This window comes from Palaemon carinicauda, chromosome 23 (assembly GCF_036898095.1).
Source record: "Palaemon carinicauda isolate YSFRI2023 chromosome 23, ASM3689809v2, whole genome shotgun sequence".
Classification (NCBI taxonomy): Eukaryota; Metazoa; Arthropoda; class Malacostraca; order Decapoda; family Palaemonidae; genus Palaemon; species Palaemon carinicauda.
Window position 1 is genome coordinate 63958004 of NC_090747.1, and position 27207 is coordinate 63985210.

The 27207-nt window shown below is 38.6% G+C and overlaps 1 protein-coding gene and 2 non-coding genes across 5 annotated transcripts; all 3 read right to left on the minus strand.

Moving 5' to 3' along the window:
* LOC137617134 (uncharacterized) lies at positions 1-26759 on the minus strand. 3 transcript variants are annotated; one of them, XM_068346985.1, is made up of 7 exons: positions 26603-26753; positions 19806-20437; positions 19119-19550; positions 18646-18767; positions 17937-18077; positions 17243-17291; positions 15588-15951 (listed from the first exon to the last, which is right to left on the minus strand). In XM_068346985.1, the coding sequence occupies exons 2-7, from the start codon at positions 19920-19922 to the stop codon at positions 15673-15675; spliced, it is 1140 nt and encodes a 379-aa protein (XP_068203086.1). In that variant the 5' UTR covers positions 19923-20437; positions 26603-26753; the 3' UTR covers positions 15588-15672. The 3 variants fall into 3 exon arrangements, with proteins under 3 accessions (XP_068203087.1, XP_068203086.1, XP_068203088.1); XM_068346986.1 differs by lacking the exons at positions 15588-15951; positions 17243-17291; positions 17937-18077; ... (1 more) ...; positions 19119-19550; positions 19806-20437 and adding exons at positions 1-374; positions 1737-1785; positions 2410-2550; positions 3119-3240; positions 3590-4021 and having other exon boundaries at positions 26603-26747; XM_068346987.1 differs by lacking the exon at positions 19806-20437 and having other exon boundaries at positions 26603-26759.
* Positions 1303-1533, minus strand: LOC137617766 (small nucleolar RNA SNORA53). Its single transcript, XR_011039658.1, has one exon. It is a non-coding gene; the product is annotated as a small nucleolar RNA SNORA53 (small nucleolar RNA).
* Positions 16812-17040, minus strand: LOC137617765 (small nucleolar RNA SNORA53). Its single transcript, XR_011039657.1, has one exon. It is a non-coding gene; the product is annotated as a small nucleolar RNA SNORA53 (small nucleolar RNA).
* Positions 26760-27207: the final 448 nt, after the last annotated feature.

A 27207-nucleotide genomic window follows, 5' to 3' on the forward strand; every position in this document is an offset into this window, starting at 1 on the left:
AACAAAAAACTACATATATTTTGTCATTTACACGATTCAACACTTATCGCAGGACCCATTCGCACGATTCTGACTAATAACATCATCTACTCATCGTCTTCGTCATCATCCTCCTCTTCATCATCGTCGTCATCGTCATCATCATCATCTTCCTCCTCTTCGTCATCATCGTCGTCGTCCTCTTCCGGCTGCGCTAGTGGCGCCGCTTTCGCTGTCGCACCTTTCTTAGCCTTTGTGGTTGCTTCCTTCTTCTCCTCCTCCTCTTCGTCATCATCATCCTCATCATCATCATCATCGTCGTCGTCATCATCTTCCTCCTCCTCCTCTTCCTCATCATCATCGTCCTCTTCCTCCTCCTCTTCTGTTTTGACAACCTAAAAAGAAAATTTATTTTCAAAAACTCCAATCTAAAAACCCCGCTTCACCAACTACGCCTAAATAGATATTGAATAACCTACCTAAAGAAAAAATCACCCAAAAACTGCCTAGCAGAAAGTAAGTTCTCTTAATACATACATACGCCGAGGCACTTCCCCAATTTTGGGGGGTAGCCAACATCAAAACAAAGAAACAAAAAAGGGGACCTCTCTTCTACGTTCCTCCCAGCCTGACAAGGGACTGAACAATTTTAACAGAGTTCGGCTGGTACTGCTAGGTTGCCACAGCCCACCCTTCCCATTATCCACCACAGATGAAGCTTCATAATGCTGAATCCCCTACTGCTGCTACCTCCGCGGTCATCTAAGGCACCGGAGGAAGCAGCAGGGCCTACCGGAACTGCGTCACAATCGCTCGCCATTCATTTCTATTTCTAGCACGCTCTCTTGCCTCTCACATATCTATACTCTTATCACCCAGAGCTTCCTTCACTCCATCCATCCACCCAACCTTGGCCTTCCTCTTGTACTTCTTCCATCAACTCTTGCATTCATCACCACCTTTAGCAGACAGCCATTTTCCATTCTTTCACCATGGCCAAACCACAACACATTCATATCTACTCTTAATACTGCGTAGTTACAACAAAAGTCCTCTTAATACTGCCTAGTTGAAACAAAGTTCTTTTCTTGTTCTCTTAATACTGCTTAGTTAAAACAAAAGTCCTCTTAATACTGCTTAGCTAAAACAAAAGTCCTCTTAATACTGCCTAGTTCAAACAAAAAGTTCTCTTAATACTGCCCAGTCGAAGCAATAGTTTATCTTACCACTGCCTAGTTGAAGCCAGATATTTTTATGCTGCCTAGCTGAGGGAAAAGTTATCTTAATACTGCCTAGCTGAAACAAAATTCTCTCTCTAAAAGTCTTGTCCCCAACACCAACCTATCCCTCTGGCACGTCACAAGCGAGCGTTACCGGCGCATTCTCTCTCGCGTACCGGTAATTTCTGCTCTCCCATTGCTGGGTGTGGCCAGAGAGGCTCGGTTGACAGGAGGAGGTTCGATCGTCTCGCATGCCAATGACTCATTCACCAGCGATATCCAACCGGAAAAGTTGGTGGACAGAGTCCCGACTGGTGGATCTAAGGAGCATGCTCATTCTAACCTATCTTTGGCAAACTTGAACAAATACTTCCGTCAAAGGAAGAAATAAAGACTTAATACTCTGTGCAAAGTCTAATTACAACCTACAGAAACAATGAATATTTCAAAATTTCTAATGGTCCTCAAATACTTATAAAGAATAACACAAAATTAGCTTTTAAGATATATTAAAATTAATTCAAACTTTAACCTTACCTTCTGTTTCTTTTTAGGATTGGAGTCCTCATCTGTAAACGTTCTTTTCCTGAAAATTTGGAATTACAAATTAGAAAATAATTTCAACTAATTATTAAATGTTATTAAATATATATAATTGCAAAGGTCCCCAAAAAGGACTAGCATTCTATAAGGATGATTTTATATATACAAATTACATTACTATATTTATACACATTTAATAAAATATTTACTGGTACAGACAACTTAGTACATCCAGTACTCTTTTTTTTCAAGTTCTCCACTTCACATTTATACTTTAGAAGTATTTTGCAAAATCTTTGCATGACAACCCTTGAAACTATTCACAAACCACAAATTGGCCATTGGTTACAGCTGTCATATTCAACTTATTTTTTTTCTCCCAATGAAGAAAACCCTCAGAATGACATTGGAAGTTAAATGGCATGACAGAATTCTTAATGAAACTATAAGAAATAACTCTAGTGCCCTATGTGGATGAGATCATGACGAGGGGTGAATGAAGATGGTTTGGACATGCTCTTCGCATTCCCCAAGAGATTCACACTTTCAACTGGGCTCCACAAGTTGTAAAACCCAGGCCTACATGGCTGAGGACTATGAATCAGAAGTAGAAGATGAATGGAGAAGTATTGATTTAAAAGCTCAGGACAAGAGCCTATGAACTTACTGTGACTCGGATTCCGCACTGGGTAGACGGTCGAACGCATTATTTACCCACAAGGGTTTCGTTCCGGCAAAGTCCATCTCTGCTCCAGCGTCTCTCATCTCTGTGGCCTTTGCTTCGTCATCGAAATGTGCGACAAATCCTCTGTAAATACCAAGAGGAGTTAGCACAAATAAAATCAATATCTTTTTACTTTTCCCAAATCTTAAACAACACTTTCTTTAATTTTCTCAAACTTAACATCTGCTGTTAAGCTTAGTCAAAATGTTTTCAAATACTGGGTTTATTATACAAAGGGGACCACCACTAGCCATCAACGACAAGTTTAAACTTTCAGCAAAATATATTTGTTGGACAGGCTGATGTAAGTCATATGAATGATTTTCAATATTAATATTTAAATATTTCAATTGTTAATTGCCCACCTTTAAATTTGTCCTTTATTTCCATTCCTCACTGGGCTATTTTGCCCTTCAACCTATTGATGATTACTGGCCTGACTGAAATGATCATTGTAGAACCGAGGATATAACAACAGGAATACGGTAGTATGTAAATACAATGAAAAGCGCTTTGTTTTACACCATGTTTGTGTGTACGCGTTTGTTTGTGAATTGCCATGGCAGGTCTGCACCAATGAGTGCCCCTCTAGTTTTTTACTAAAATCGCAAAGGCAATAATTCACAGCAAATCAAACTCAAACCTAACTCACCTTCCAAAGGAAACAGCTTTGGCTTCACTGAATTTCTCTAGGAGTGACTGAGCAACATCAGCGCCGACATCCTTCTCGAAGAACACGTAGACTGCCTTGGGGTTGCGTTCCCTCTGGCCCCTCTGCGATAAAACAAATTTATTGGAGCTACAAAAATAAGAACTAACAAGATCCCTTCAAATCAACAAAAACACCCAATTTACTGAGCTACAAAACATGCTCGTTGGCATAAAGATCAATAATTATCCCTTAGGAAAAATGTTTTCCTTCAGTCAATAGTTAAATCATAGTTTTTGTTACAGTAATTCATTATGAGTCTGATCCAATATCAGATTTAATAATTAAGTTGTGCTAGTATCTAAGATGTTTTTAATTGAGGAACCTCCAATACTTAATATTTATTTGAACGAGGCAAATCCCTCTCCAATCCAAACAACAAATGTCATACCAAGTAAAAACCTCTATACTTACGTTTCCTCCGTCCCTGCCACCATCTCTACCTCCTCGGAATCCACCACGACCTCTGAAATCGCCTCTACCTCCTCTGAACTCTCCTCGACCGCCCCGGAAACCACCTCCGCCTCCACGGCCTCTGAAGCCGCCTCCGCCACCCCCAAACGAACCCCGTCCACCTCTGAAACCTCCTCCGCCGCCACCACCGCCGCGTGAGAAGCCTCGGCCTCCTCTGAAGCCTCCGCCACCTCCGCGTGGACTGCCTCTACCCCCTCGGAAGGATCCAAAAGAGTCGTTGTTGCCGTTTGACTTCATTCCACCGTTTTCTGAAGATTCCTGGTAAAATCTAGGAGTTTCTGCGGCTGGTTCGGCTTTTGGCGTTTTTGGAGTCTTTACTTTCATTGGGGTGTCAGCTCCTCCCTCGACTGCCTTCTTGGCTGATTTTGGAGTCTGCAACGAAAGACCGGAGGTTGTAAAACACAATTCTGATTTGGAGATATATAATCATAAGCAATTTACATGAATCATATCTACATGTAGATGGTCCACTGTATCCAGTCTCTATGCTGAAGGTGAAACTACATATTTTTCAAGGTGAAAAGAATAAAAACACTGTAGCCATCAAAAACCCTTTTCAAATCTTCCTACACATCTTTTAGGGCTAAAAACCTACTTTTTCCCACCAGCTATTTAGACCACTTACCTTGACATTCTCAAAGGACAAGGCCACCACCAGAACTCGGCAATCGCGGTACTGGTAACGGCCCAACTCCTCTGAACACAACCGCACTGTACTGAACCACAACGTGCCCACTTCATGCAAGTGCCGATATCAATGTCACACCATGACAAGGATTCAAACTACTGTTATACATCACATTGCAATATCTGGGGAAAAATTTCCTCTCTTTGGCTACATTTCATGGCACATACCAACTAGACATGGCGTTAAGAGGTCTCATAACCAAAGCAGTATAAAGGCCTCCTACTCTACCTCTCACGGCCCTTTCAGTTCAGGTTAGAGATTGACCATTTCGGCATAGTCACAAGCACCAAAAAGAGACTAACAACTGGAGATGCCTTTACTGCTTGGAAATAATCGTCAGCCACAAGTGTACACATACACTCATTCCTCTCGCGTGTGGACTAACTTATTACGACCTGGGCTTCTTGTCCCACATTCCGACCTTTTTGAACCGCACATAAAGCCAAGTCTAGAGGTCGGCCAAATTCCCCTTTTATTTTGCACTGCATGAAGTAGGGCAATGTTATTACTGCACTTTAGCTTAGAGCTCAGGCTTTGCTGTAGGCTACCCTCTCGAGCGCGTTGAATGTGCTGTAAAAAACCCGTCATTATTAGAGGAGTAACCGCACACCGTCAACATGACGACAGGAATACCATACATACTTTGCCTTGAGCTCATATACATTACCAGGAGGTAAATAACATGTTCACACATGCATATTGTACAGTATTTATTTTATATATCATTACTAACTCGGCTACAACCCTAGATGGAAAAGCAGGATGCTATAAGCCCAGTGACTCCAACAGGGAAAGGATAAACTACAGGAGTTAATGCAAATAAAATATTTAAAAACTAGTAACAATATTATGAATTTCGTATATAAACTATACAAATATAGGAGATAGAGAAATATGATTGAACAGTATACCCTTAAACAAGAAGACTAACAAGACGTGAAGACCGATTTCAAGTTACCTTAATTGTTTTTTTTATTCATTACTTTATAATGAATTTTATTTCCGTTCCTCTCTGGGCCACATTTCCCAGTTGGAGCCCTTGGACTTTCAGCATTCTGATTTTCCAACTTGGGTTGTAGCTTAAGCTATTAATGATGATGTTCATTATATTGACACTTCCAAAGCATATTACTAGTCAAATTTTCAAACCACACAACCTAATCTAAATGAATGCGCTGTAAAAACCTCTTATTTCCATATACCTAGTCAGGTTAGACTTTATATTTCCACGAAAGTACAGTATTACTATAACGCGCCTTCGCCTGGCTGGCCAAATTACAAATATTTGGACACTTATTTAACCCCATTTACTAAATCAGCACAAAAAGAAGAAAGAAAAAAAAATAGCGGAATAGCAACAGCTGTATGAAGAAGAAAAGAAGATGATAATAGGAAACGTGCAGTTCAAGAAAGAAGGAATAGAGAAAAGAAAAGAATATATTTATCAAATGTGGAAAAAGAGAAAATAAAAGAATTAGAATAAAGAAGAAAACCAAGGAGATGCCAATGGAAAGGCGAATCCCTGCGCCCAACAACTGAACTGAACCAGTATAATATCGAGACCAGCAGGTCACCAAACATTTTCAGTATTAGAAAAGGAGTATTCTCAATCTAATTTTTCGGAACCTAAATATACATCTAGTTCTAGCTTTCAACCATATCCCAAGGCAACAAGGTCCCACTAGACATACGAAAAACTGAGGATATAAAGGCTTGCAAGAAGAAACAAAGAACTTTTATTTTCAAGTGCTTCAACAAAGTGGATTTAAAGGTTTAAAGGCCACCCATGAATGGCACAGGAAAGGGACAGTGACATTGCCGTATCAAATCAAGACAATACACTAGAGAATGATCATAGATACACACGATCAACACCCAAGGCCATCTCCAAGGAGGACCAGGCAATGGCTGCTGATGATGCCATAGAACAAGCAAACAGGTGTGAAATGCCAAGTTGCTGGTAATTACGAAAGGTCCAGAAAAGCTGCCCTTAAAACAAGTAGATCCGACAGGTCCCAAGGTTCTAAAATATATTGGGATAATAGAATTTTACCCCAAAAACAGTGGCAGAACATGGGGTGCCAGTTTGGTATGCAATCTATCTTCAAGGCCAAGCAAGAACCATCAGATTTTATATAAAAAAAAATATACCTGGAATAATTATCTAATAAATGATTATCAATCATTGATATTAGCCTGCATAGCTCATCATTAGCGCTTGCCAGTACATACGGAGCTTTATGTTGTCACAGATAATAATAATAATAATAATAATAATGTTTATTGGACAAAAAATATTTACATTCAAAGATTTACAAAAAGAAAAAAAGACTCAGTCCAAGCCCATGTGGAGCAGAGCTCTTCGGGCAATAATACAACTAAAATAATATCATCAATTAAGTAAAAATAAAAAATAAAGTAAATATGGATATAGATATACAAAATGTACGCATACATATACATAATCATATGTATACAAATAGATACATATAAATGAGAATCTTAGCCTAAAAACAAATGGAAATGCATATTTATATGATAAGGAAAGATGGTATATGAAAGCTAATGGTATATACATTGAAAAAATTGTAGATATTAAGCAAAAAACTCAGTAAAAGAACTAGTTTTACAAATAAAAAAATATTCTAAACAATGAAACATACTTGCGTTGTGGTTAGGTAGGCAAGTATAAATATTTATTAATAAAGCTTAATACCCAGATAACAGGAGATTTGTATATGATTTCTTAAAAGACCGAATGCTAAGCAGTGCCTTTAGATAAGCGGGCAGAGTATTCCAAAGTTTAATACCTTGGTATAGATACGATTGCTCGCATCTATTAATACGTATGAAAGGGAGAGTTAAGTTTGAATTTCTTGTTCCATATGGATGAACTGATTGTTCCTGAATTATTTTTCGTCTTAAATCTGGAAATTTGTTCAAAATAAGTGTTTGGAACATCATATTCATTAAGGAGAGCTTATAATTGTCTTCCAGCTTCAATATCGAGAGAGACCGGAAAAGTGGCGATGTATGAGCTAAGTAATCACTGGAGCTTATGATTCTTACCAGTCTTTTTTGAATTACAATTAAAGGTTGCAAGACATTTCTACTACTACTCCCCCACGCCGTATTGCAGTAATTTAGGTGAGGAGATACTAACGAGTGATACAATTGTTTTATAATATATAAGGGGAAATACTCTTTTAATCTATATATGATACCCATTACTTTGGCAATTTTATTAACTGTCATATTTACATGCTCACAGAAAGTTAGTTTATTATCAAGAATTATCCCTAAAAATTTACCACTGGACTTCTGATCCAGAGTGTGATTTCCTATAGAAACCCTTATGTTATCAGGAACTCTTCGTAGAGAAAAGATTATGAAGTATGTCTTTCTTTCATTTAAGGTTAACTTATTTGCTAGTAGCCAGTTTTTTACATGAGTTAAATCATTGGTTAGTGTATCACAGAGGGAGTAGATATTTTTATGTCTAAAGTGAAGCGTAGTGTCATCGGCAAAGAGTATGGAGCTTAACCTACCTACTGATCGAGGTAGATCATTGATATAGGTGAGGAAAAATAACGGTCCTAGGACTGATCCCTGGGGAACACCTATTTTGACATCCATAACCTCTGAGAGATGGCCATCGAGGGTCACAAATTGTTTACGACTCGTTAAGTAGGATTTTAGTAAGAGTAATGCATTTCCACGTATTCCATAATGTTCGAGCTTTTTAAGCAGCACATCATGAGACACTGTGTCAAAGGCTTTACTCAAATCTAAAAAGACCGCACCAAGGTATTCATTTTTATTCATCGCATTGTAGATATTTTCAAGAAGGTCATTTACAGCATCACTTGTACTAACGCCACGCAGAAAGCCATACTGACAGGAAGAAAAGATATTACATCTAGTAAAGAAAGAGTAGAGTCGATTGTACAATAATTTTTCAAAAATTTTATTCAATAAGGGAAGGCAACTTATTGGTCTATAGTTATTGACATCCAATTTATCACCAGACTTATGTAGCACAGTAACGCATGCTATTTTTAAAATGTCAGGATAAATGCCAGAGGCAATACAACGGTTGAACAATATGGATATAGGAAAGGCAAGTAAACTAGCATTATTCTTATATAGTTTAGTAGGGGGAGAATGAATATTTGCTTTTTTGTTCTTTAGTTTTTTTATAATGTTGATTACTTCAAGTGGAGAAGATGGGGTCAAATAAATAGAGTGCTGATTTGAAGGAGGCAAATAGGAATGAAAATCTAACTGATTATTTTGAGGCAGGGCATCTCGGAGAGTAATGCCAATTGTAGAGAAATGAAGATTAAAAGCATTTGCAATCTGTTGGCTGTCAGTAATAGTTTCGCCGTTACGACCAATGAGTTTTCTTAGCGAAGTGCGCTTTTTCTTTCCAGGCCTAAGGGACGAATTTATGAGATCCCAGGATTTTTTAGCATCATTTCGGAGTTGATCAAAAGTACTATCAAAATATTTTTTCTTTGCCACGCGAATTAATGTAAGCAACATATTACAATAGTTTCTATAGCGTTGGGCACTATAAGCACCCAATTTCATTCTTCGATATAAATTATGTTTAATGTTAATTGATTTCAGTAGCCCTTTGGAGAGCCACTTATTCACCAATCTTTTAACACTTACATATTTTGTTTTTAAAGGAAAGCATTCATTGAAAAAGCTGTCTATTTCATCCGTAAAAGAGGCCGCCCCCAGGTGAGGATCTAATGAGGCTTGACCATATTCGGTCCAGTCTTTCCCCCTCAGGAGTTCCGTGAATTTCCTGTCATTCACTTCGCTCATATCTCTGAATTGAATTTTTATTTTGTTGTCTACGTTGTTAAATATAGGCATTAATAGACTACAGAAAATTGGGAAATGATCTGTGATATCTGCTAAGAATATCCCACTATTACCAACAAGATTATTATTTGCCCAGATATGGTCGATACAAGACAGCGAGTCATTCGAGCCTACTCTTGTTGGTCTAGTTATTGACGGGCGAAAGTCAAAAGATCGCATTGTATTAATCAGTCTGCGGGTGGTCTCGCTCTCCCCTTCCCTCATTAAGCAGATGTTAAAGTCCCCAGTGACAATTGTATTCATAGGGGAGATACCTGGATTTCTTAGCACCTCCTCTAACGAGTCGAAAAACATATTTCCGTTACCTCCTGGACGTCTGTAGATACCTAAGATTACTGTTTTATGAGGCGAGTTTGGTATAGAAACCGTTACACCGACACTTTCAAAATTATCATTAGAAATGTTGAAGAAGTCATCAAGAGGTTGAAAATCAATAGAGTCTTTAACGAAAATGCTCACACCGCCGCCCCTCCGACCTTCCCGATAATTGTGACACGCATTATACCCAGGAAGATAATTCATGCAGTGAGTTTCTTCCTTAGCCCATGTTTCGGTCAATACAATGATATCAAATTCATGGTTGCAGTTATTTAAGTAGCCAATAAATTCGTCATGGTTTTTCTTGAAACTTCGAATATTAAAGCTTATTAGTGAAAGACATTGCCGCATATGATTAGGGAGAGAATCATGAAATGTGTCAGTAGTGTAATATCTACAAGAAAACAAATCAGATGTGTTCACAAAATCAATAAAGTTTTCATCAGGATCAATGTGATATACAGGATTTGTGTTCATGAGACGTAACCACAGTTAAAATTAGTAATTAATAGTTTAGTAACAATATGCTTAGAAATACAAAAAATGAAAATATTTCGTTACGGTGAAAACTGGAAATAGTTGTAAAAAATATAAACAAGGAAATAATTGTTGTAATTACAATACAGAAATAGGAATAATAAAAATAATATTAACAAAAATAGTAGTAATAAAAAAGGAGAAAAAAAAATAATAATGATATTAATATCAGTAAAAGTAAAAATGGTAAATTTGATAATAGTAATGATATTACTAACAATAGTGGAAATGGCAGTGTTAAAAGTAAAATAATGCAATTTGAAAAAAAGAAAAAATTGTGAGTGTAAATTCAAAAATTTAAATGTGAAAAAACTAATGAGGTTAGAAAAAATGGTTACAGAAACTGAAAACAATGGAGTATTTAGCACATATTTTGAAATCACTCAGGGGCACTGAGCCCTGTACTACTGTAGAATAGATCAAGGTCCTTTCGGGTACGGATAGCAAAAGTTTTGCCCGCTGAGGAAGTTTTCACTTTAATAACTCCGTCGCGAGTATGTAGGAACAGACCGGTATACTGCTGTCTTTTCACTCTACGTAATTCATAAAAAAGCTTATCACGTTTCTTTGTGAGCGCTTCGCCTACAAAGAAACCTTTTGCAGTGTCATTCCTGTGTTGAAAACACGAGTGTCTGATGTCTGCCTTCACAGCTCGCGACATCACTTTCAGCAAGATGATGATGTTTTCAAAAGACCCATCGACCCTTCTCTTACCGATCCTTCGCCCTTCAAGGAAGACGTGGTCAGGAAAATTCTTTTGGACACACCTTTCCACGAGATCTCGGCCTATATTCCGTGTATCCTCGTTTGGTTGGGGAGCGGGCAAAGCAGGGCCACACAGGACAAGATTATCACATATCATTTGGGCTTCCATCTCATCCAGCTTCTCCTCGAGAATTTCCATTTCTCTAGATGTGTCTGGCCTGGCTTCAAGTGTCGCCACCCTATTTGTTAGGTCGGTAATTATTTTGTCCTTTTCACTAATTTTACGGTCTATCTCTTCTAGATGGTGGCGTAGTTTGTCCTCCACCGCAGCAGTGACCCTTTCCTCAATAGACTCCATTTTGTCCTTTAGATCACTCACTTGTGATACGAGGTTAGAAATTTGACCCGAAAGTAACGATTTCAGGGCCTGAATTTCAGCACACAGGTCGGGAGGCGAGTTTACTACACTGGAAGCTTGGAGAACTCCATTCACGTTTTTAGAGATTTTGGTTACAAGCGGCTGGCCACTCAAGACCTGGGATTTATTGACTTCTTCAGCAGAATGCATTTTCAGATCACTATTTAAAATCACAGAAAAGACAAAAAGATGTGGAGTAATAAAGAGAGCACGGAAACGATTTGTTTTCAGCAGTTCAGCAAAAAGTTTAACACCTCATTAGTTTCACGGGGTGGTCGCTACCTCATGGGCCTAACTGAGCGGGAGGTCAGGTCAGGAGGAGAAAATAACACGTCTGATCAGTAACCAGGGTGTTTCGTCAACGTCAGCACTCCTTTTGCTGGGTTGTTGAGGGAGGCAGGGTATAAGATGAGATCAAGAACATGTGGCGGTTGTTTCGTCAACGTCAGCACTCCTTTTGCTGGGACATGCTGGGTTGTTGAGGGAGGCAGTGTATAAGATGAGATCAAGAACACGTGGCAGTTGTTTCGTCAACGTCAGCACTCCTTTTGCTGGGTTGTTGAGGGAGGCAGGGTATAAGATGAGATCAACACGTGGCGGTTGTTTCGTCAACGTCAGCACTCCTTTTGCTGGGTTGTTGAGGGAGGCAGTGTATAAGATGAGATCAAGAACACGTGGCGGTTGTTTCGTCAACGTCAGCACTCCTTTTGCTGGGTTGTTGAGGGAGGCAGGGTATAAGATGAGATCAAGAACACGTGGCGGTTGTTTCGTCAACGTCAGCACTCCTTTTGCTGGGACATGCTGGGTTGTTGAGGGAGGCAGTGTACAAGATGAGATCAAGAACACGTGGCGCTTGTTTCGTCAACGTGGGCACTCCTTTTGCTGGGTTGTTGAGGGAGGCAGGGTATAAGATGAGATCAAGAACACGTGGCGGTTGTTTCGTCAACGTCAGCACTCCTTTTGCTGGGACATGCTGGGTTGTTGAGGGAGGCAGTGTATAAGATGAGATCAAGAACATGTGGCAGTTGTTTCGTCAACATCAGCACTCCTTTTGCTGGGTTGTTGAGGGAGGCAGTGTATAAGATGAGATCAAGAACACGTGGCGGTTGTTTCATCAACGTCAGCACTCCTTTTGCTGGGACATGGTGGGTTGTTGAGGGAGGCAGTGTATAAGATAGTTTATTTTATAAAATGTTTCAAATTACTTATCAAAATTTGGTATTTGTTCTACACGTAATACGACACGTCTTACAATGGGAGACTGTAACCAAGACTGCCGGGCATATGAAAATTTGAACTTCCAGTAATATGATCCTGTTGCCAGTAATGAGAAGTTTTCTTGCAGAACGAAGCGTTCCGGATACATAACCTCTCTCCTCCTGTATGATGTGAGAACATTACTAGGATCATCTTCCCAAGTCGATACGTTCCTGGTACGTACAGTCCCTCCCACACAGTTAGGAAAGATCGGCGAGTAAAGTTTTTCGCCACTAGTACGACTAGGAGCAACTATCCGAAGACTATTTTCCATATCAGACGGATTTCTTTGTAGCAGCCTTTGTTGGTCGTAAGCATGGTCATGGTAGGACGAACCACTGCTTGGTATTTAGCACGCCACTGCTCCTATAAAAACATGCATACGAATAGGTTGGCTCGCGAGACTTTGCCCCGTCATTTGACCTGTGCTTTGGCGACTCCTTCCTCATCAGATAGCATGTCTAAAGGTTCTGAAACAGACGAAGGAGCAGATACAAGCAGTAGCTGCACATAAGACATTTTCAACGTGCTTCTCCTCTCCCGAAAGAGCGAGATCATCCAGGAAGGAGGAAAAAAAGGCATTGACCTTTCATCCTAACCGATATTATGTATGCTCAGCTAATATGAGAGTAGCAAGTACTGATAATTCTTCCCCCCAAGAGAATCAATTCGTCACCCTTACTCATCCTGGCACGAGACCATGTACTGGTAAAAGGTGTGTTGACACCGATGTACCGAGACGCATCTTCAAGCATCCTGTGCGCTGATGTTTCCTCCCACTGGGACATCTTTTGGCATTCAAGAGGATCGTAAGCCCTGTCCACACGATCGAGCATGCCCGACGGACAAACAGTGATACCAGGCTACAATAGTTAGTGAAAATGAGGGTTGATGTCAGAAGCGGGAAAACTAAAGGCAGGGATCTGGCAACACTGTATTATGCCAGATCCGTCTGTGGTTTTCCTGCTTCTGACATCATTAACCCTCATTCTTACTAACTATTGTAGCCTGGTATCACTGTTAGCCCCTCCGGCATGCTCGATCATGTGGAAAGGGCTTTAGTATTATTCCAGGGTCTCCATCGTTGAGAGAAACTGCACAATTCACGTTTATCATAGACTTCCTGGTCTTTTATTTCGTCTCATTCTAAAGAAGTTGCAGTTTAGATTGTAATGAAGACGAGACATGATCATGCTGACTTAGCATTCGTGAGAAAAAGACAACAACAATGTTTTACCCGGTTATGTCCTTGGCGCTTCTAGGTTTGGCAGACAAACAAGAAAAGGAATGCACCTCCCTTCATACTCGGGACAACAGACCACATTCAGGTTTTTGATATCGTAAGTTCACACACGAGGGATAGGACAGCAACAGCCATGCCCCCTGACAAGGACAAGTATGTTGGATAACTGAATCACAATTACACTTTACACTGCATATCCACGTATCCTTACATTAATACTAAAGTTTTTTTAATTGGCTATTACTCCACTTCCTTTATTTACTTCCTCACTTTACTTTTTTGCTTTTGGAGCCCTTGGGCTTAGTGTCGTGCTATTCCAACTTAACAGATAATTTATTCATTCTGAAATAAAATTAAAAAAGCCAAGAGGACACAGAAATAATCTACTGGACTCAACTACACCAGGTATCTATTTTTGGATTCGTTAAAGTTTTAAGTACTATTAAAGGACTCTGTTTAGGTTGGAACCATTACAATCCTTAGTCCTTTAATACGACAATTATCTTCACAAAGTTCCTATAACCAAACTCTTCAGTTCACGAACTAAGGAAATGGCAATGCTCTTTGGTCCTGTCGCAGGTGTCGGGCCAAGTCCCTTCCAGAAGAGTGGTGGGCAGTCACAGAAGCACTTGTATAACAATACTGTCTGATGTGTTTGGATTGCATGCAATGCCTTATTAAACTGAATTTTCACTCTGGACCATTAAGATAAACATTTACACTCCATTAATGGGAATTTGAAATATGTGCACCAACAATCCTTTTTAGTTTCGCCTTGCTTGGAACTTATTACATTGTTTAAGTACAATACTGGTTTAAGAAAATTTTATCTTTCACTGGGTTTACCCGCATCTCGCGTAGAGTTTAGCACACAATGGAACAAATGCTGCACACCAAAAAGATGGGGAGAGAGACAAATTGGGTGTATGAGGGAGAGGATAGTCTGTTCATGAGCATAGCAAGCACAAAGTTACTGATATAGTGGTTGTATCAAATGAACAGTAGAGTACTCCGAGGAAATGCGTTGTCACCTACATAGTTTATCGTTACTGTTAGCGTAGTTGTATCAAATGAACAGTAGAGTACTCCAAGGGAATGTGTTGTCACCTACATATTTTATCCTCATGGATTTTGTAGTGCATAGAACAGTTGGGGTCGGTGGAGGATTTGATTGGTAAGGAGAATTAGCGGACCTAGAGTATGTATATGAGAAATTTGCCTTTAGCACATATCAATTGGAACTTTTACATAAGGACAGTATTGAGGGTTGTATAAGGGCTTACTACTTACTCCTCCACCCAAACTATGACCAGGTAATGGATGCTGTACAAGTTCAGTGCATAGAATAACCCCCCGTCAGACATTTCGCCAGTATTAGCACTATAATTACATTGGAAGAATCTTTCAAGTCTTTAATGTAATGTATAATACTGCAACAACCCATATATAGAAAGTGGCAAATTTTCATAAATCTTACTTGTAAATGCCAAGATCATACAAGTGATATTAGTAGTTTATAAACAAATATTACTTGCACTCTTGTCTAGTTACCCCACCCTTTTTTGTATTTTCCAAAAGAAGTTGAAGAAATATTATGCAGCCAACATTGGGAAGAATATTCCCAGTTCTTTCGGCAATTTTTACAGTAGTGTTCTTTTGGGTATGGATACTATCAAAAAAGCTCTTAAATCAACTGTGTACTTTACTAATTACTGGGTTATATCCACCCATGACTACCAAGTTTGGTCAAAACCAGATAAGTAGTTGTGTAAAATTACAAATAAACAAGATAAGATTTTCAGATAGGCAACTAACCTACATATTTAAAATTATTAAAGTACTTAACTAGCAACTTAGAGGATATGAAAATCCAAGAAACAAAAAACTACATATATTTGTCATTTACACGATTCAACACTTATCGCAGGACCCATTCGCACGATTCTGACTAATAACATCATCTACTCATCGTCGTCGTCATCCTCCTCCTCTTCATCATCGTCGTCATCGTCATCATCATCATCTTCCTCCTCTTCGTCATCATCATCGTCGTCCTCTTCCGGCTGCGCTAGTGGCGCTGCTTTCGCTGTCGCACCTTTCTTAGCCTTTGTGGTTACTTCCTTCTTCTCCTCCTCTTCGTCATCATCCTCCTCCTCATCATCATCGTCGTCGTCATCATCTTCCTCCTCCTCTTCTTCATCATCATCGTCCTCTTCCTCCTCCTCTTCTGTTTTGACAACCTAAAAAGAAAATTTATTTTCAAAAACTCAATCTAAAAACCCCGCTTCACCAACTACGCCTAAATAGAAATTGAATAACCTACCTAGCTGAAGAAAAAAATCACCCAAATACTGCCTAGAAGAAAGTTCTCTTAATACATACATACATATGCTGAGGCACTTCCCCAATTTTGGGGGGTAGCCAACATCAAAACAAAAAAGGGGACCTCTCTTCTACGTTCCTCCCAGCCTGACAAGGGACTGAACATTTTTAACATAGTTCGGCTGGTACTGCTAGGGTGCCACAGCCCATACTTCCCCATTATCCACCACAGAGGAAGCTTCAGGACGCTGAATCCCCTTATAGCTGCTACCTCCGTGGTCATCCAAGGCACCGGAGGAAGCACTGCGTCACAATCGCTCGCCATTCATTTCTATTTCTAGCACTCTCTCTCATATCAATCCTCCTATCACCCAGAGCTTCCTTCACTCCATCCATCCACCCAAAACCTTGGCCTTCCTCTTGTACTTCTTCCATCAACTCTTGCATTCATCATCACCTTTAGCAGACAGCCATTTTCCATTCTTTCACCATGGCCAAACCACAACACATTCATATCCACTCTTAATACTGCCTAGTTACAACAAAAGTCCTCTTAACACTGCCTGGTTCAAACCAAAAAGTTCTCCTAAAACTGCCCAGTCGAAGCAACAGTTATCTTACCATTGCCTAGTTGAAGCCAGACATTTTACTGCTGCCCAGTTGAAGTAAAAGTCATATTACCACTGCCTAGTTAAAACAAAAGTTATCTTAATACTGCCTAGTTGAAACAAAAGTTCTCTTAATACTGCCAAGCTGAAAAAAAATTCTCTCTAAAAGTCTTGTCCCCAACACCAACCTATCCCTCTGGCACGTCACAAGCGAGCGTTACCGGCGCATTCTCTCGCGCACCGGTAATTTCTGCTCTCCCATTGCTGGGTGTGGCCAGAGAGGCTCGGTTGACAGGAGGAGGTTCGATCGTCTCGCATGCCAATGACTCATTCACCAGCGATATCCAACCGGAAAAGTTGGTGGACAGAGTCCCGACTGGTGGATCTAAGGAGCATGCTCATTCTAACCTATCTTTGGCAAACTTAAATAAATACTTCCGTCAAAGGAAGAAATAAAGACTTAATACTCGGTGCAAAGTCTAATTCCAACCTACAGAAACAAAGAATTTTCAAAATTTCTAATGGCTCTCAAATACTTATAAAGAATAACTCAAAATTAGCTTTTAAGATATATTAAAATTAATTCAAACTTTAACCTTACCTTCTGTTTCTTTTTAGGATTGGAGTCCTCATCTGTAAACGTTCTTTTCCTGAAAATTTGGAATTACAAATTAGAAAATAATTTCAAGTAAGTAATTATTAAATGTTATTAAATATATATAATTGCAAAGGTCCCCAAAAAGGACTAGCATTCGATAAGGATGATTTTATATATACAAATTACATTACTATATTTAAAGAGTATATATACACATTTAATAAAATATTTACTGGTACAGACAACTTAGTACATCCAGTTCTCTTTTTTTTTTTCAAGTTCTCCACTTCACATTTATACTTTAGAAGTATTTTGCAAAATCTTTGCATGACAACCCTTGAAACTATTCACAAACCACAAATTGGCCATTGGTTACAGCTGTCATATTCAACTGTTATTTTCTCTCCCCCAATGAAGAAAACCCTCAGAATGACATTGGAAGTTAAATGGCATGACAGAATTCTTAATGAAACTTATAAGAAATAACTCTAGTGCCCTATGTGGAAGAGATCATGACGAGGGGTAAATGAAGATGGTTTGGACATGCTCTTCGCATTCCCCACGAGATTCACACTTTCAACTGGACTCCACAAGTTGTAAAACCCAGGCCTACATGGCTGAGGACTATGAATCAGAAGTAGAAGATGAATGGAGAAGTATTGATTTAAAAGCTCAGGACAAGAGCCTATGAACTTACTGTGACTCGGATTCCGCACTGGGTAGACGGTCGAACGCATTATTTACCCACAAGGGTTTCGTTCCGGCAAAGTCCATCTCTGCTCCAGCATCTCTCATCTCTGTGGCCTTTGCTTCGTCATCGAAATGTGCGACAAATCCTCTGTAAATACCAAGAGGGGTTAGCACAAATAAAAATCAATATTTTTTTACACTTTTCCCAAATCTTAAACAACACTTTCTTTAATTTTCTCAAACCTAACATCTGCTGTTAAGCTTAGTCAAAATGTTTTCAAATACTGGGTTTATTATACAAAGCGGACCACCACTAGCCATCAACGACAAGTTTAAACTTTCAGCAGAATATATTTGTTGGACAAGATGTAAGTCATATGAATGATTTTCAATATTAATATTAAAATATTTCAATTGTTAATTGCCCACCTTTAAATTTGTCCTTTATTTCCATTCCTCACTGGGCTATTTTGCCCTTCAACCTATTGATGATTACTGGCCTGACTGAAATGATCATTGTAGAACCGAGGATATAACAACAGGAATACGGTAGTATGTAAATACAATTGAAAAGCGCTTTGTTTTACACCATATTTGTGTGTACGCGTTTGTTTGTGAACTGCCACGGCAGGTCTGCACCAATGAGTGCCCCTCTAGTTCTTACTAAAATCGCAAAGGCAATAATTCACAGCAAATCAAACTCAAACCGAACTCACCTTCCAAAGGAAACAGCTTTGGCTTCACTGAATTTCTCTAGGAGTGACTGAGCAACATCAGCGCCGACATCCTTCTCGAAGAACACGTAGACTGCCTTGGGGTTGCGTTCCCTCTGGCCCCTCTGTGCGATAAAACAAATTAATTGGAGCTACAAATATAAAAACTAACAAGATTTCAAATCAACAAAAACACCCAATTTATTAAGCTACAAAACATGCTCGTTGGCATAAAGATCAATAATTATCCCTTAGGAAAAATGTTTAAATTTTTCTAGTCAATAGTTAAATTATAGTTTTGTTACAGTAATTCATTATGAGTCTGATCCAATATCAGATTTAATAATTAAGTTGTGCTAGTATCTAAGATGTTTTTAATTGAGGAACCTCCAATACTCAATATTTATTTGAACGAGGCAAATCCCTCTCCAATCCAAACGAAAAATGTCATACAAAGTAAAAACCTTGATACTTACATTTCCTCCGTCCCTGCCGCCATCTCTCCCTCCTCGGAACCCACCACGACCTCTGAAATCGCCTCTACCTCCTCTGAACTCTCCTCGACCGCCCCGGAAACCACCTCCGCCTCCACGGCCTCTGAAGCCGCCTCCGCCACCCCCGAACGAACCCCGTCCTCCTCTGAAACCTCCTCCGCCGCCACCACCTCCACGTGAGAAGCCTCGGCCTCCTCTGAAGCCTCCACCACCTCCGCGTGGACTGCCTCTACCCCCTCGGAAGGATCCAAAAGAGTCGTTGTTGCCGTTTGACTTCATTGCACCGTTTTCTGAAGATTCCTGGTAAAATCTAGGAGTTTCTGCGGCTGGTTCGGCTTTAGGCGTTTTTGGAGTCTTTACTTTCATTGGGGTGTCGGCTCCTCCCTCGACTGCCTTCTTTGCTGATTTTGGAGTCTGCAACGAAAGACCGGAGGTTGTAAAACACACTCGGATCTGGAGATCTATAATCATAAGCAATTTACATGAATCATATCTACATGTAGATGGTCCACTGTATCCAGTCTATATGCTGAAGGTGAAACTACATATTTTTCAAGGTGAAAAGGAATAAAAACACTGTAGCCATCAAAAACCCTTTTCAAATCTTCCTACACATCTTTTAGGGCTAAAAACCTACTTTTTTTCCCACCAGCTATTTAGACCACTTACCTTGACAATTCTCAAAGGACAAGGCCACCACCAGAACTCGGCAATCGCGGTACTGGTAACGGCCCAACTCCTCTGAACACAACCGCACTGTACTGAACCACAACGTGCCCACTTCATGCAAGTGCCGATATCAATGTCACACCATGACAAGGATTCGAACTACTGTTATACATCACATTGCAATATTTGGGGAAAAATTTCCTCTTTGGCTACATTTCATGGCACATACCAACTAGACATGGCGTTAAGAGGTCTCATAACCAAAGCAGTATAAAGGCCTCCTACTCTACCTCTCACGGCCCTTTCAGTTCAGGTTAGAGATTGACCATTTCGGCATAGCCACAAGCACCAAAAAGAGACTAACAACTGGAGATGCCTTTACTGCTTGGAAATAATCGTCAGCCACAAGTGTACACATACACTCATTCCTCTCGCGTGTGGACTAACTTATTACGACCTGGGCTTCTTGTCCCACATTCCGACCTTTTTGAACCGCACATAAAGCCAAGTCTAGAGGTCGGCCAAATTCCCCTTTTATTTTGCACTGCATGAAGTAGGGCAATGTTATTACTGCACTTTAGCTTAGAGCTCAGGCTTTGCTGTAGGCTACCCTCTCGAGCGCGTTGAATGTGCTGTAAAAAACCCGTCATTATTAGAGGAGTAACCGCACACCGTCAACATGACGACAGGAATACCATACATACTTTGCCTTGAGCTCATATACATTACCAGGAGGTAAATAACATGTTCACACATGCATATTGTACAGTATTTATTTTATATATCATTACTAACTCGGCTACAACCCTAGATGGAAAAGCAGGATGCTATAAGCCCAGTGACTCCAACAGGGAAAATTGCCCACTAGGGAAAGGATAAACTACAGGAGTTAATGCAAATAAAATATTTAAAAACAGTAACATTATGAATTTTGTATATAAACTATACAAATATAAGATGAAGAAATATGATTGAACAGTATACCCTTAAGCAAGAAGGCTAGCACGATGTGAAGACCTATTTCAAGTTACCTTAATTGTTTTTTTTATTCATTACTTTATACTGAATCTTATTTGTTCCTCACTGGGCCATATTACCCAGTTGGAGCCCTTGGACTTTTAGCATTCTGATTTTCCAACTTGGGTTGTAGCTTAAGCTAATAGTGATAATGTTCATTATATATTGACACTTCCAAAGCATATTACTAGTCAAATTTTCAAACCACACAACCTATTCTACATCAAGGCGCTGTAAAAACCCCATATACCCAGTCAGGTTAGACTTGATATTTCCACGAAAGTATTACCATAACGCGCCTTCACCTGGCTGGCCAAATTACGAATATTTGCACAATTATTTAACCTCATTTACTAAATCAGCACTAAAAGAAGAAAAATAGCGGAATAGCAACACCCGTATGAAGAAGAAAAGATAATAGGAAACGTGCAGTTCAAGAAAGAAGGAATAGAGAAAAGAAAAGAATATATTTATCAAATGTGGAAAAAGTGAAAATAAAAGAATTAGAATAAAACCAAGGAGATGCCAATGGAAAGGCGAATCCCTCTGCCCAACAACTGAACTGAACCAGTATAATATCGAGACCAGCAGGTCACCAAACATTTTCAGTATTAGAAAAGGAGTATTCTCAACCTAAATTATCGGAACCTAAATATACATCTAGTTCTAGCTTTCAACCATATCCCAAGGCAACAAGGTCCCACTAGACATACGAAAAACTGAGGATATAAAGGCTTGTAAGAAGAAACAAAGGACCTTTATTTTCGAGTGCTTCAACAAAGTGGATTTAAAGGTTTAAAGGCCACTCATGAATGGCACAGGAAAGGGAGTGACATTGCCCTATCAAAGCAGGACAATACACTAGAGAATGATCATATATACACATGATCAACACCCAAGACCATCTCCAAGGAGGACCAGGCAATGGCTGCTGATGATGCCATAGAACGAGCAAACAGGTGTGAAATGCAAAGTTGCTGGTAATTACGAAAAGTCCAGAAAAGCTGCCCTTAAAACAAGTAGATCAGACAAGTCTACAGGTTCTACAATATATTGGGAAAATAGAATTCTACCCCAAAAACAGTGGCTGGGCCAGTTTGGTATGCAATCTCTATCTTCAAGGCCAAGCAAGAACCATCAGATTTTATATAAAAAAAATATACCCGGAATAATTATCTAATAAATGATTATCAATCATTGATATTAACCTGCATAGCTCATTAGCGCTTGCCAGTACATATGGTAGCTTTATGTTGTCACAGAAGATAAAGTAAAGTTAGAATAGAGATGAATGCAGGCACCAAACTGTTGGATCAGTGACCTCGAAGCTCTAAATTGCTTAATCCACAACCGCCATGTGTTGCTGATCTGCCATATTGCTGAATCATATCCTTTTCCCACAGGGCTGGAAGCGGAAGTGCAAATCATTGCAGAATTGGGAACACCACCACCTCTACAAATACCAAAGTCGATACACCCATGGTTTCCCCCCTTTCTGGGTCCTGCCACACAAAAGGAGAGAGTAGGGCCAAAAAATCCTAAGTGTCTTAGTAGAGATCAATAGTACCGTCCCATCATCTGAGGCTGATCCTGGCCGTACCAACATCCATTTCAGATTGTAGTTTGTTTTTCATTAACTTTCTAAAATCCAGTTGCGTCCCTCTTTGTTGCCAGACCCTAGAACTTTTTTGTACCATTAAGGAGCACTTAAACTTTATTTTGAATTCAACTTTGTAATTTTTGAATAAAATTTCTTCCAAGATAATTCAACACTACCATAACTAATTATTGTATTTGTGGTGAATAAGACTGAGAATTAATTTTTGCTAAATACACGTACTGTAGAAAAAGATGAGTAACATGTCACTATCCTAAGTTTCCCATATTTGCATGTCTTAGGCCACAATTACCAGTGCCATTTTTACCTATTAAAAATAATGAGATCGCATACCTAAGCAAAAGATTAATTTCCGAGATCACGCCACAAATGAGATCGCATACCAAAAACAGCACCGAGCATGAGGTCATGGCACTACCCAAGACTACTTGAACTCCACCTAATCAATATCAAATTAACATCTTACAATTTCAAATGTTCTTTCCTGACCAATCAAGATATTCCCCAACACAAAATTAGTGCGGATAAAGTTGCGAGACCAGTGTTATCACTCAGGAGGAGAGGTTATCTCTGAAAGTCTTCTCCACAAGATTTGGGTAACTTAGCTAGTCATAATTATTACCAATGCTAAGTTGTAAGCAGGTTATGTTTTAACATCCAACCCCTTTGTGTTAGTTCAAGATTTCACGTCATCAGCCACAAGTTTGGACACCGTTGTCTATCTAAAGTTTGTTCATATTGGTGTAGAAAATCCACACGATACAGGTCAAGGTCGAGAAACAAGCTGTCGTAGTGGAGGTTAGCGCTCTACCGAGCACCCCTCTCTAGTTAATAGAATGAAGCAGAAAATACCCTCCTCTTGAAAATTTTGTATCTACAACTGTTTTCAATTAGCTATTAACGGGTAGAATGTAGTTTGTTGGGACAGGCTATATCTTAGCCCTTTTACTACGAGGGCATTTTTTTTCCAAGCACATTTTGCAATATATATTTTTTTAAATGCTCTAACAGCCTTAATTTTTGTCATAGAGGGGTCAGGTTGGTCTCATTCTTTTGGAAAATACCTGGTTTCTCAGTTATCAAAAAAAAAATATATAAAAAAAAATGTAAATAGTAGTTTTTTGCAAGGACGTACCAGTACGTCCATGGGGGTAAAAGGGTTAATACTTGTTAAATCACATTAATTTGTGATAAAAGGGGGTTCGCCATAGCAAATGATCTTTAAAGGAATTTTAATTTCCTGACATTTACTTTACCTTTCTACATTGATCTCTTAAAAGCCACAAGGTGAACGGCAAACGAAGCTTCACTATCAGACCTTTTTAAAAAGGCAGGAAGCCATGCTTGGGGATATTTCTATGAACATATAGGCTGGCCACAGCTTCAACAATTATCATGACTAAATGTTACCGACTAAATATAAAACTTGAAGTACGAGGGCTCGATGCTCAGGTGGAATTATGGAATGCTTGTAAGGTAACAATCCTACTTCACAATTTGTAAAATGTGTGTAGGATGTTCGTAAATTTGTTTGAATTCCTAGAATTCAAAAGGATTCCCTGCTTAAAATTTCCCCAAGTGAATACTAAATGCTGTATACCACTTTTCTAAACTATATGAATATTACTAACATTCTGATTTTTGGTTTATAATCTTATAAATTGTATATATGGGGCGCTTTGAATCTTGTCAATCTCCAAACCTTGGTCCAACACACATTTCTGGATAAACTTATCCAACAGAAGTATAATTACTATATCAAAACTATAGCCTGTCCCATCTCACCAAATTTTAACTATACATTATACTTGTTCACAAAAGGTCACATACCCAAAGGCGATTAACGCTATATAACGCGCCTAGGGAGAACACATTTCACACACATACGCCAGACCAAACAAACCACATCGAGCTGTTTTTCGAGGGAAGACAAATAATGGAAATTTGAACACTGTACAAGGCTGAAAAAATATGGGACGCACGTATATTATCGGGCCAGCAATCCTATCACAATCGTTCACTAAAACCTTAATGACAATTCACTGTAAACCTACCCATATTCTAGTCTTCCGTTAAAATGCTTTTCACCAAAGAATCTACAAGAACCCCACCTAACCTAAAAACCATGTCCTTGCCTAGCAGGGAGGGAGAGGGGTAACAGCCTCTACATATCCCCTTTAAACTGCTGTTCTCTCAGCCTGCCGTTATCATGCGTAGTCTAGAGGCAGACCCAGGTACTTTGCATTGACTAACAATATTTTACATGAGTTGGGATATTGCCAGAGTACAATAGCTTGTTTTAAGGAGCAAGACATGGTAAAGTTTGACGTGCTGAAACAGCAACTTTTTAAAGATCTTACTATTCAAACGAAGTGAATTTCATATTTCACAAAATATCGCCTTTAACTTTTCCAGCTTTTGTATGGTGTACTAATGGTGCAAATATATCAATCTTCAAAACGGGAAATCGACCAATAGTGTACATAAAAAATGGAAACAAACTAACCTAACCTACTCAAATCAGATTCAAGTCGCGGCTTCGCTTTTGCAACGGCACCAGTGTGTTTTGTGTTCCTTAATTTCACTAGTTCTTCTCTTAATCCACACCTCAGCCATAACATTTGTTGCGACACCCTTACACTGCCGTATTCTAAGAAAGAAGGAATAGAGAAAAGAAAAGAATATATCTATCAAATGTGGAAAAAAAAAAGAAAATAAAAGAATTAGAATAAAGAAGAAACCAAGGAGGTGCCGATGGAAAGGCAAATCCCTCCGCCCAACAACAAGAACAAGACTCAATACATACAAGTGGCCGCTATCGTACATAAACCCCTAATACTCTGTACCCGTATTTCAAACTCTACACTTCCCCCACCAAATGCTCTACCTCCCTCGCCAATGAGTATTTACAACTTAAGCAACTTTCAATATACCTGTAAATGATCTTACGGGTGTATGTATGATAGAGCGCCTGTATGACTTTGTCTAAGAATATGGCAGTGTAACGGGGGGCGTAATCCCCCGTTGGGTAAGGACACGATTTGTAGGTTAGGTAAGGGGGTGAGTTTAGGTTAGTTAATGTTCATTTATAATGCACGTGGGACGAACTGGCCGCTGACATACAATGGCTCCAATAAAATATTTGAATTACTGTTCTAAACTAAACTAACGTACCAACAAACTAGACTAATAAAAAAAAATTCAGCCCATTAATTAATGTAATAGTATCAATTGTACTAGTTAAAAATCTTTAAAATTTTAGAATCACGTCAACAATTAAGTTTGTAATCAAAAGGAATAGACTTTGGAAAATAATTCAACATAAACTTGTTAAATTTATCAATAAAGAAATTCGATTATCAAAATAAATTTTTGTACCATTAGAAGAATTATATAAAGTTCAAGGATTATTTGGCATATTGCCTGGTTCAAATGAGTGATAAGAATTTAAAAAATTAATTTAATTGGCTGAATGATTGTACTGAATGTTATGCACTTCCATATGCAATTTTACACATACAAAATATGCCTGTATAACACGTGTATTGAATGTTATACACAATCACATTCACAAATGAATGCTATAATGTATAATACGTGGTTATGAATATTCACATACAGAATTAGTCATACATAATGCATGAACGTCATATATATATTCAATGATACAAACTTGAAATGAAAAATATACACAACACTGGTTTGCAATGAAGTCTATATGCACTATGACGGAGTGAAAAATGTATGGAATTGGAGATTAATATTTGAAGGATTCAATACCAAATTCATTAGAAATATAAATTAACAATGCCACTTATCAAAGCAAAATATTTAGATTTTCTGGTTTCGTAAATTAAGACGAGGCATAAAACAGCTCAAGACAACGATATTTCATTATTATTATATAATTCTTTTCAAACGTTATTAATCTAACATGTCCAATAATATGTTTTTCATTGTTAATCACAAAGAAACCCATAAACGGAAAGACTAAACCGCATGAAAACATAAATAACAAAATGGCGGGCAAAATGGCTCCCAACTCACCCACGTGTACCAATGCTCACATAAACCGAAATCAATAACCCTTAAATTACTCAAAATATATAAAATAACAATCAATAACAAATAACCAAATAAACCACAAGTCACTAATACTCACCTTCATGATAAAATGTGATGTTTTGCGACGTTCACTTAAGTAATTTTAAGAAATTTATGTGAAACTGTAGAATCGACGTCCACCTACGGGGATCGTCTGCCTGCAAAGAATGAAGAACAACATCGGCGTCGTCTGCTACTGCCGCTGCGTCTTCTGTTATTCCAGCAAACTAATTTAGCGCATAAAAAAGCCAGCATACATTTGTTTAATTTAAAAATGGGATGTTTGAAATTTATACAACTGTATTATTATTATTATTATTATTATTATTATTATTATTATTATTATTATTATTATTATTATTATTATTATTATTATTACAATCATCATCATCAGAATTAAAAGTAAAGTTGTAGTAGAGCAAAAAAAAAAAAAAAAATCCTTCGTCTTCTGCGATTCCAGCAGATAAATTCAGTGCTAGAAAAGCCAGCAATACATTTATTTAATTTCAAAATAGGATGTTTGAAATTAAAACAACTGTATTATTATTATTATTATTATTATTATTATTGTTATTATTATTATTAAAAAGCAGAATACAAACTATTAAAACAAGACTTATGTTAACCTGTTCAATATCAAAGCATTTACATAACGTTTGAATG

Excerpts from the sequence above, each read along its gene's own strand:
- LOC137617134 (XM_068346985.1), bottom strand. The coding sequence starts at position 19,922 with ATGAAGTGGGCACGTTGTGGTTCAGTACAGTGCGGTTGTGTTCAGAGG. Across the intron at positions 18,078-18,645 it reads AAAGCTGTTTCCTTTGGAAG|AGGATTTGTCGCACATTTCG; the intron begins GTGAGTTCGGTT and ends TGGTATTTACAG. Across the intron at positions 17,292-17,936 it reads AGTGCGGAATCCGAGTCACA|GAAAAGAACGTTTACAGATG; the intron begins GTAAGTTCATAG and ends CCAAATTTTCAG.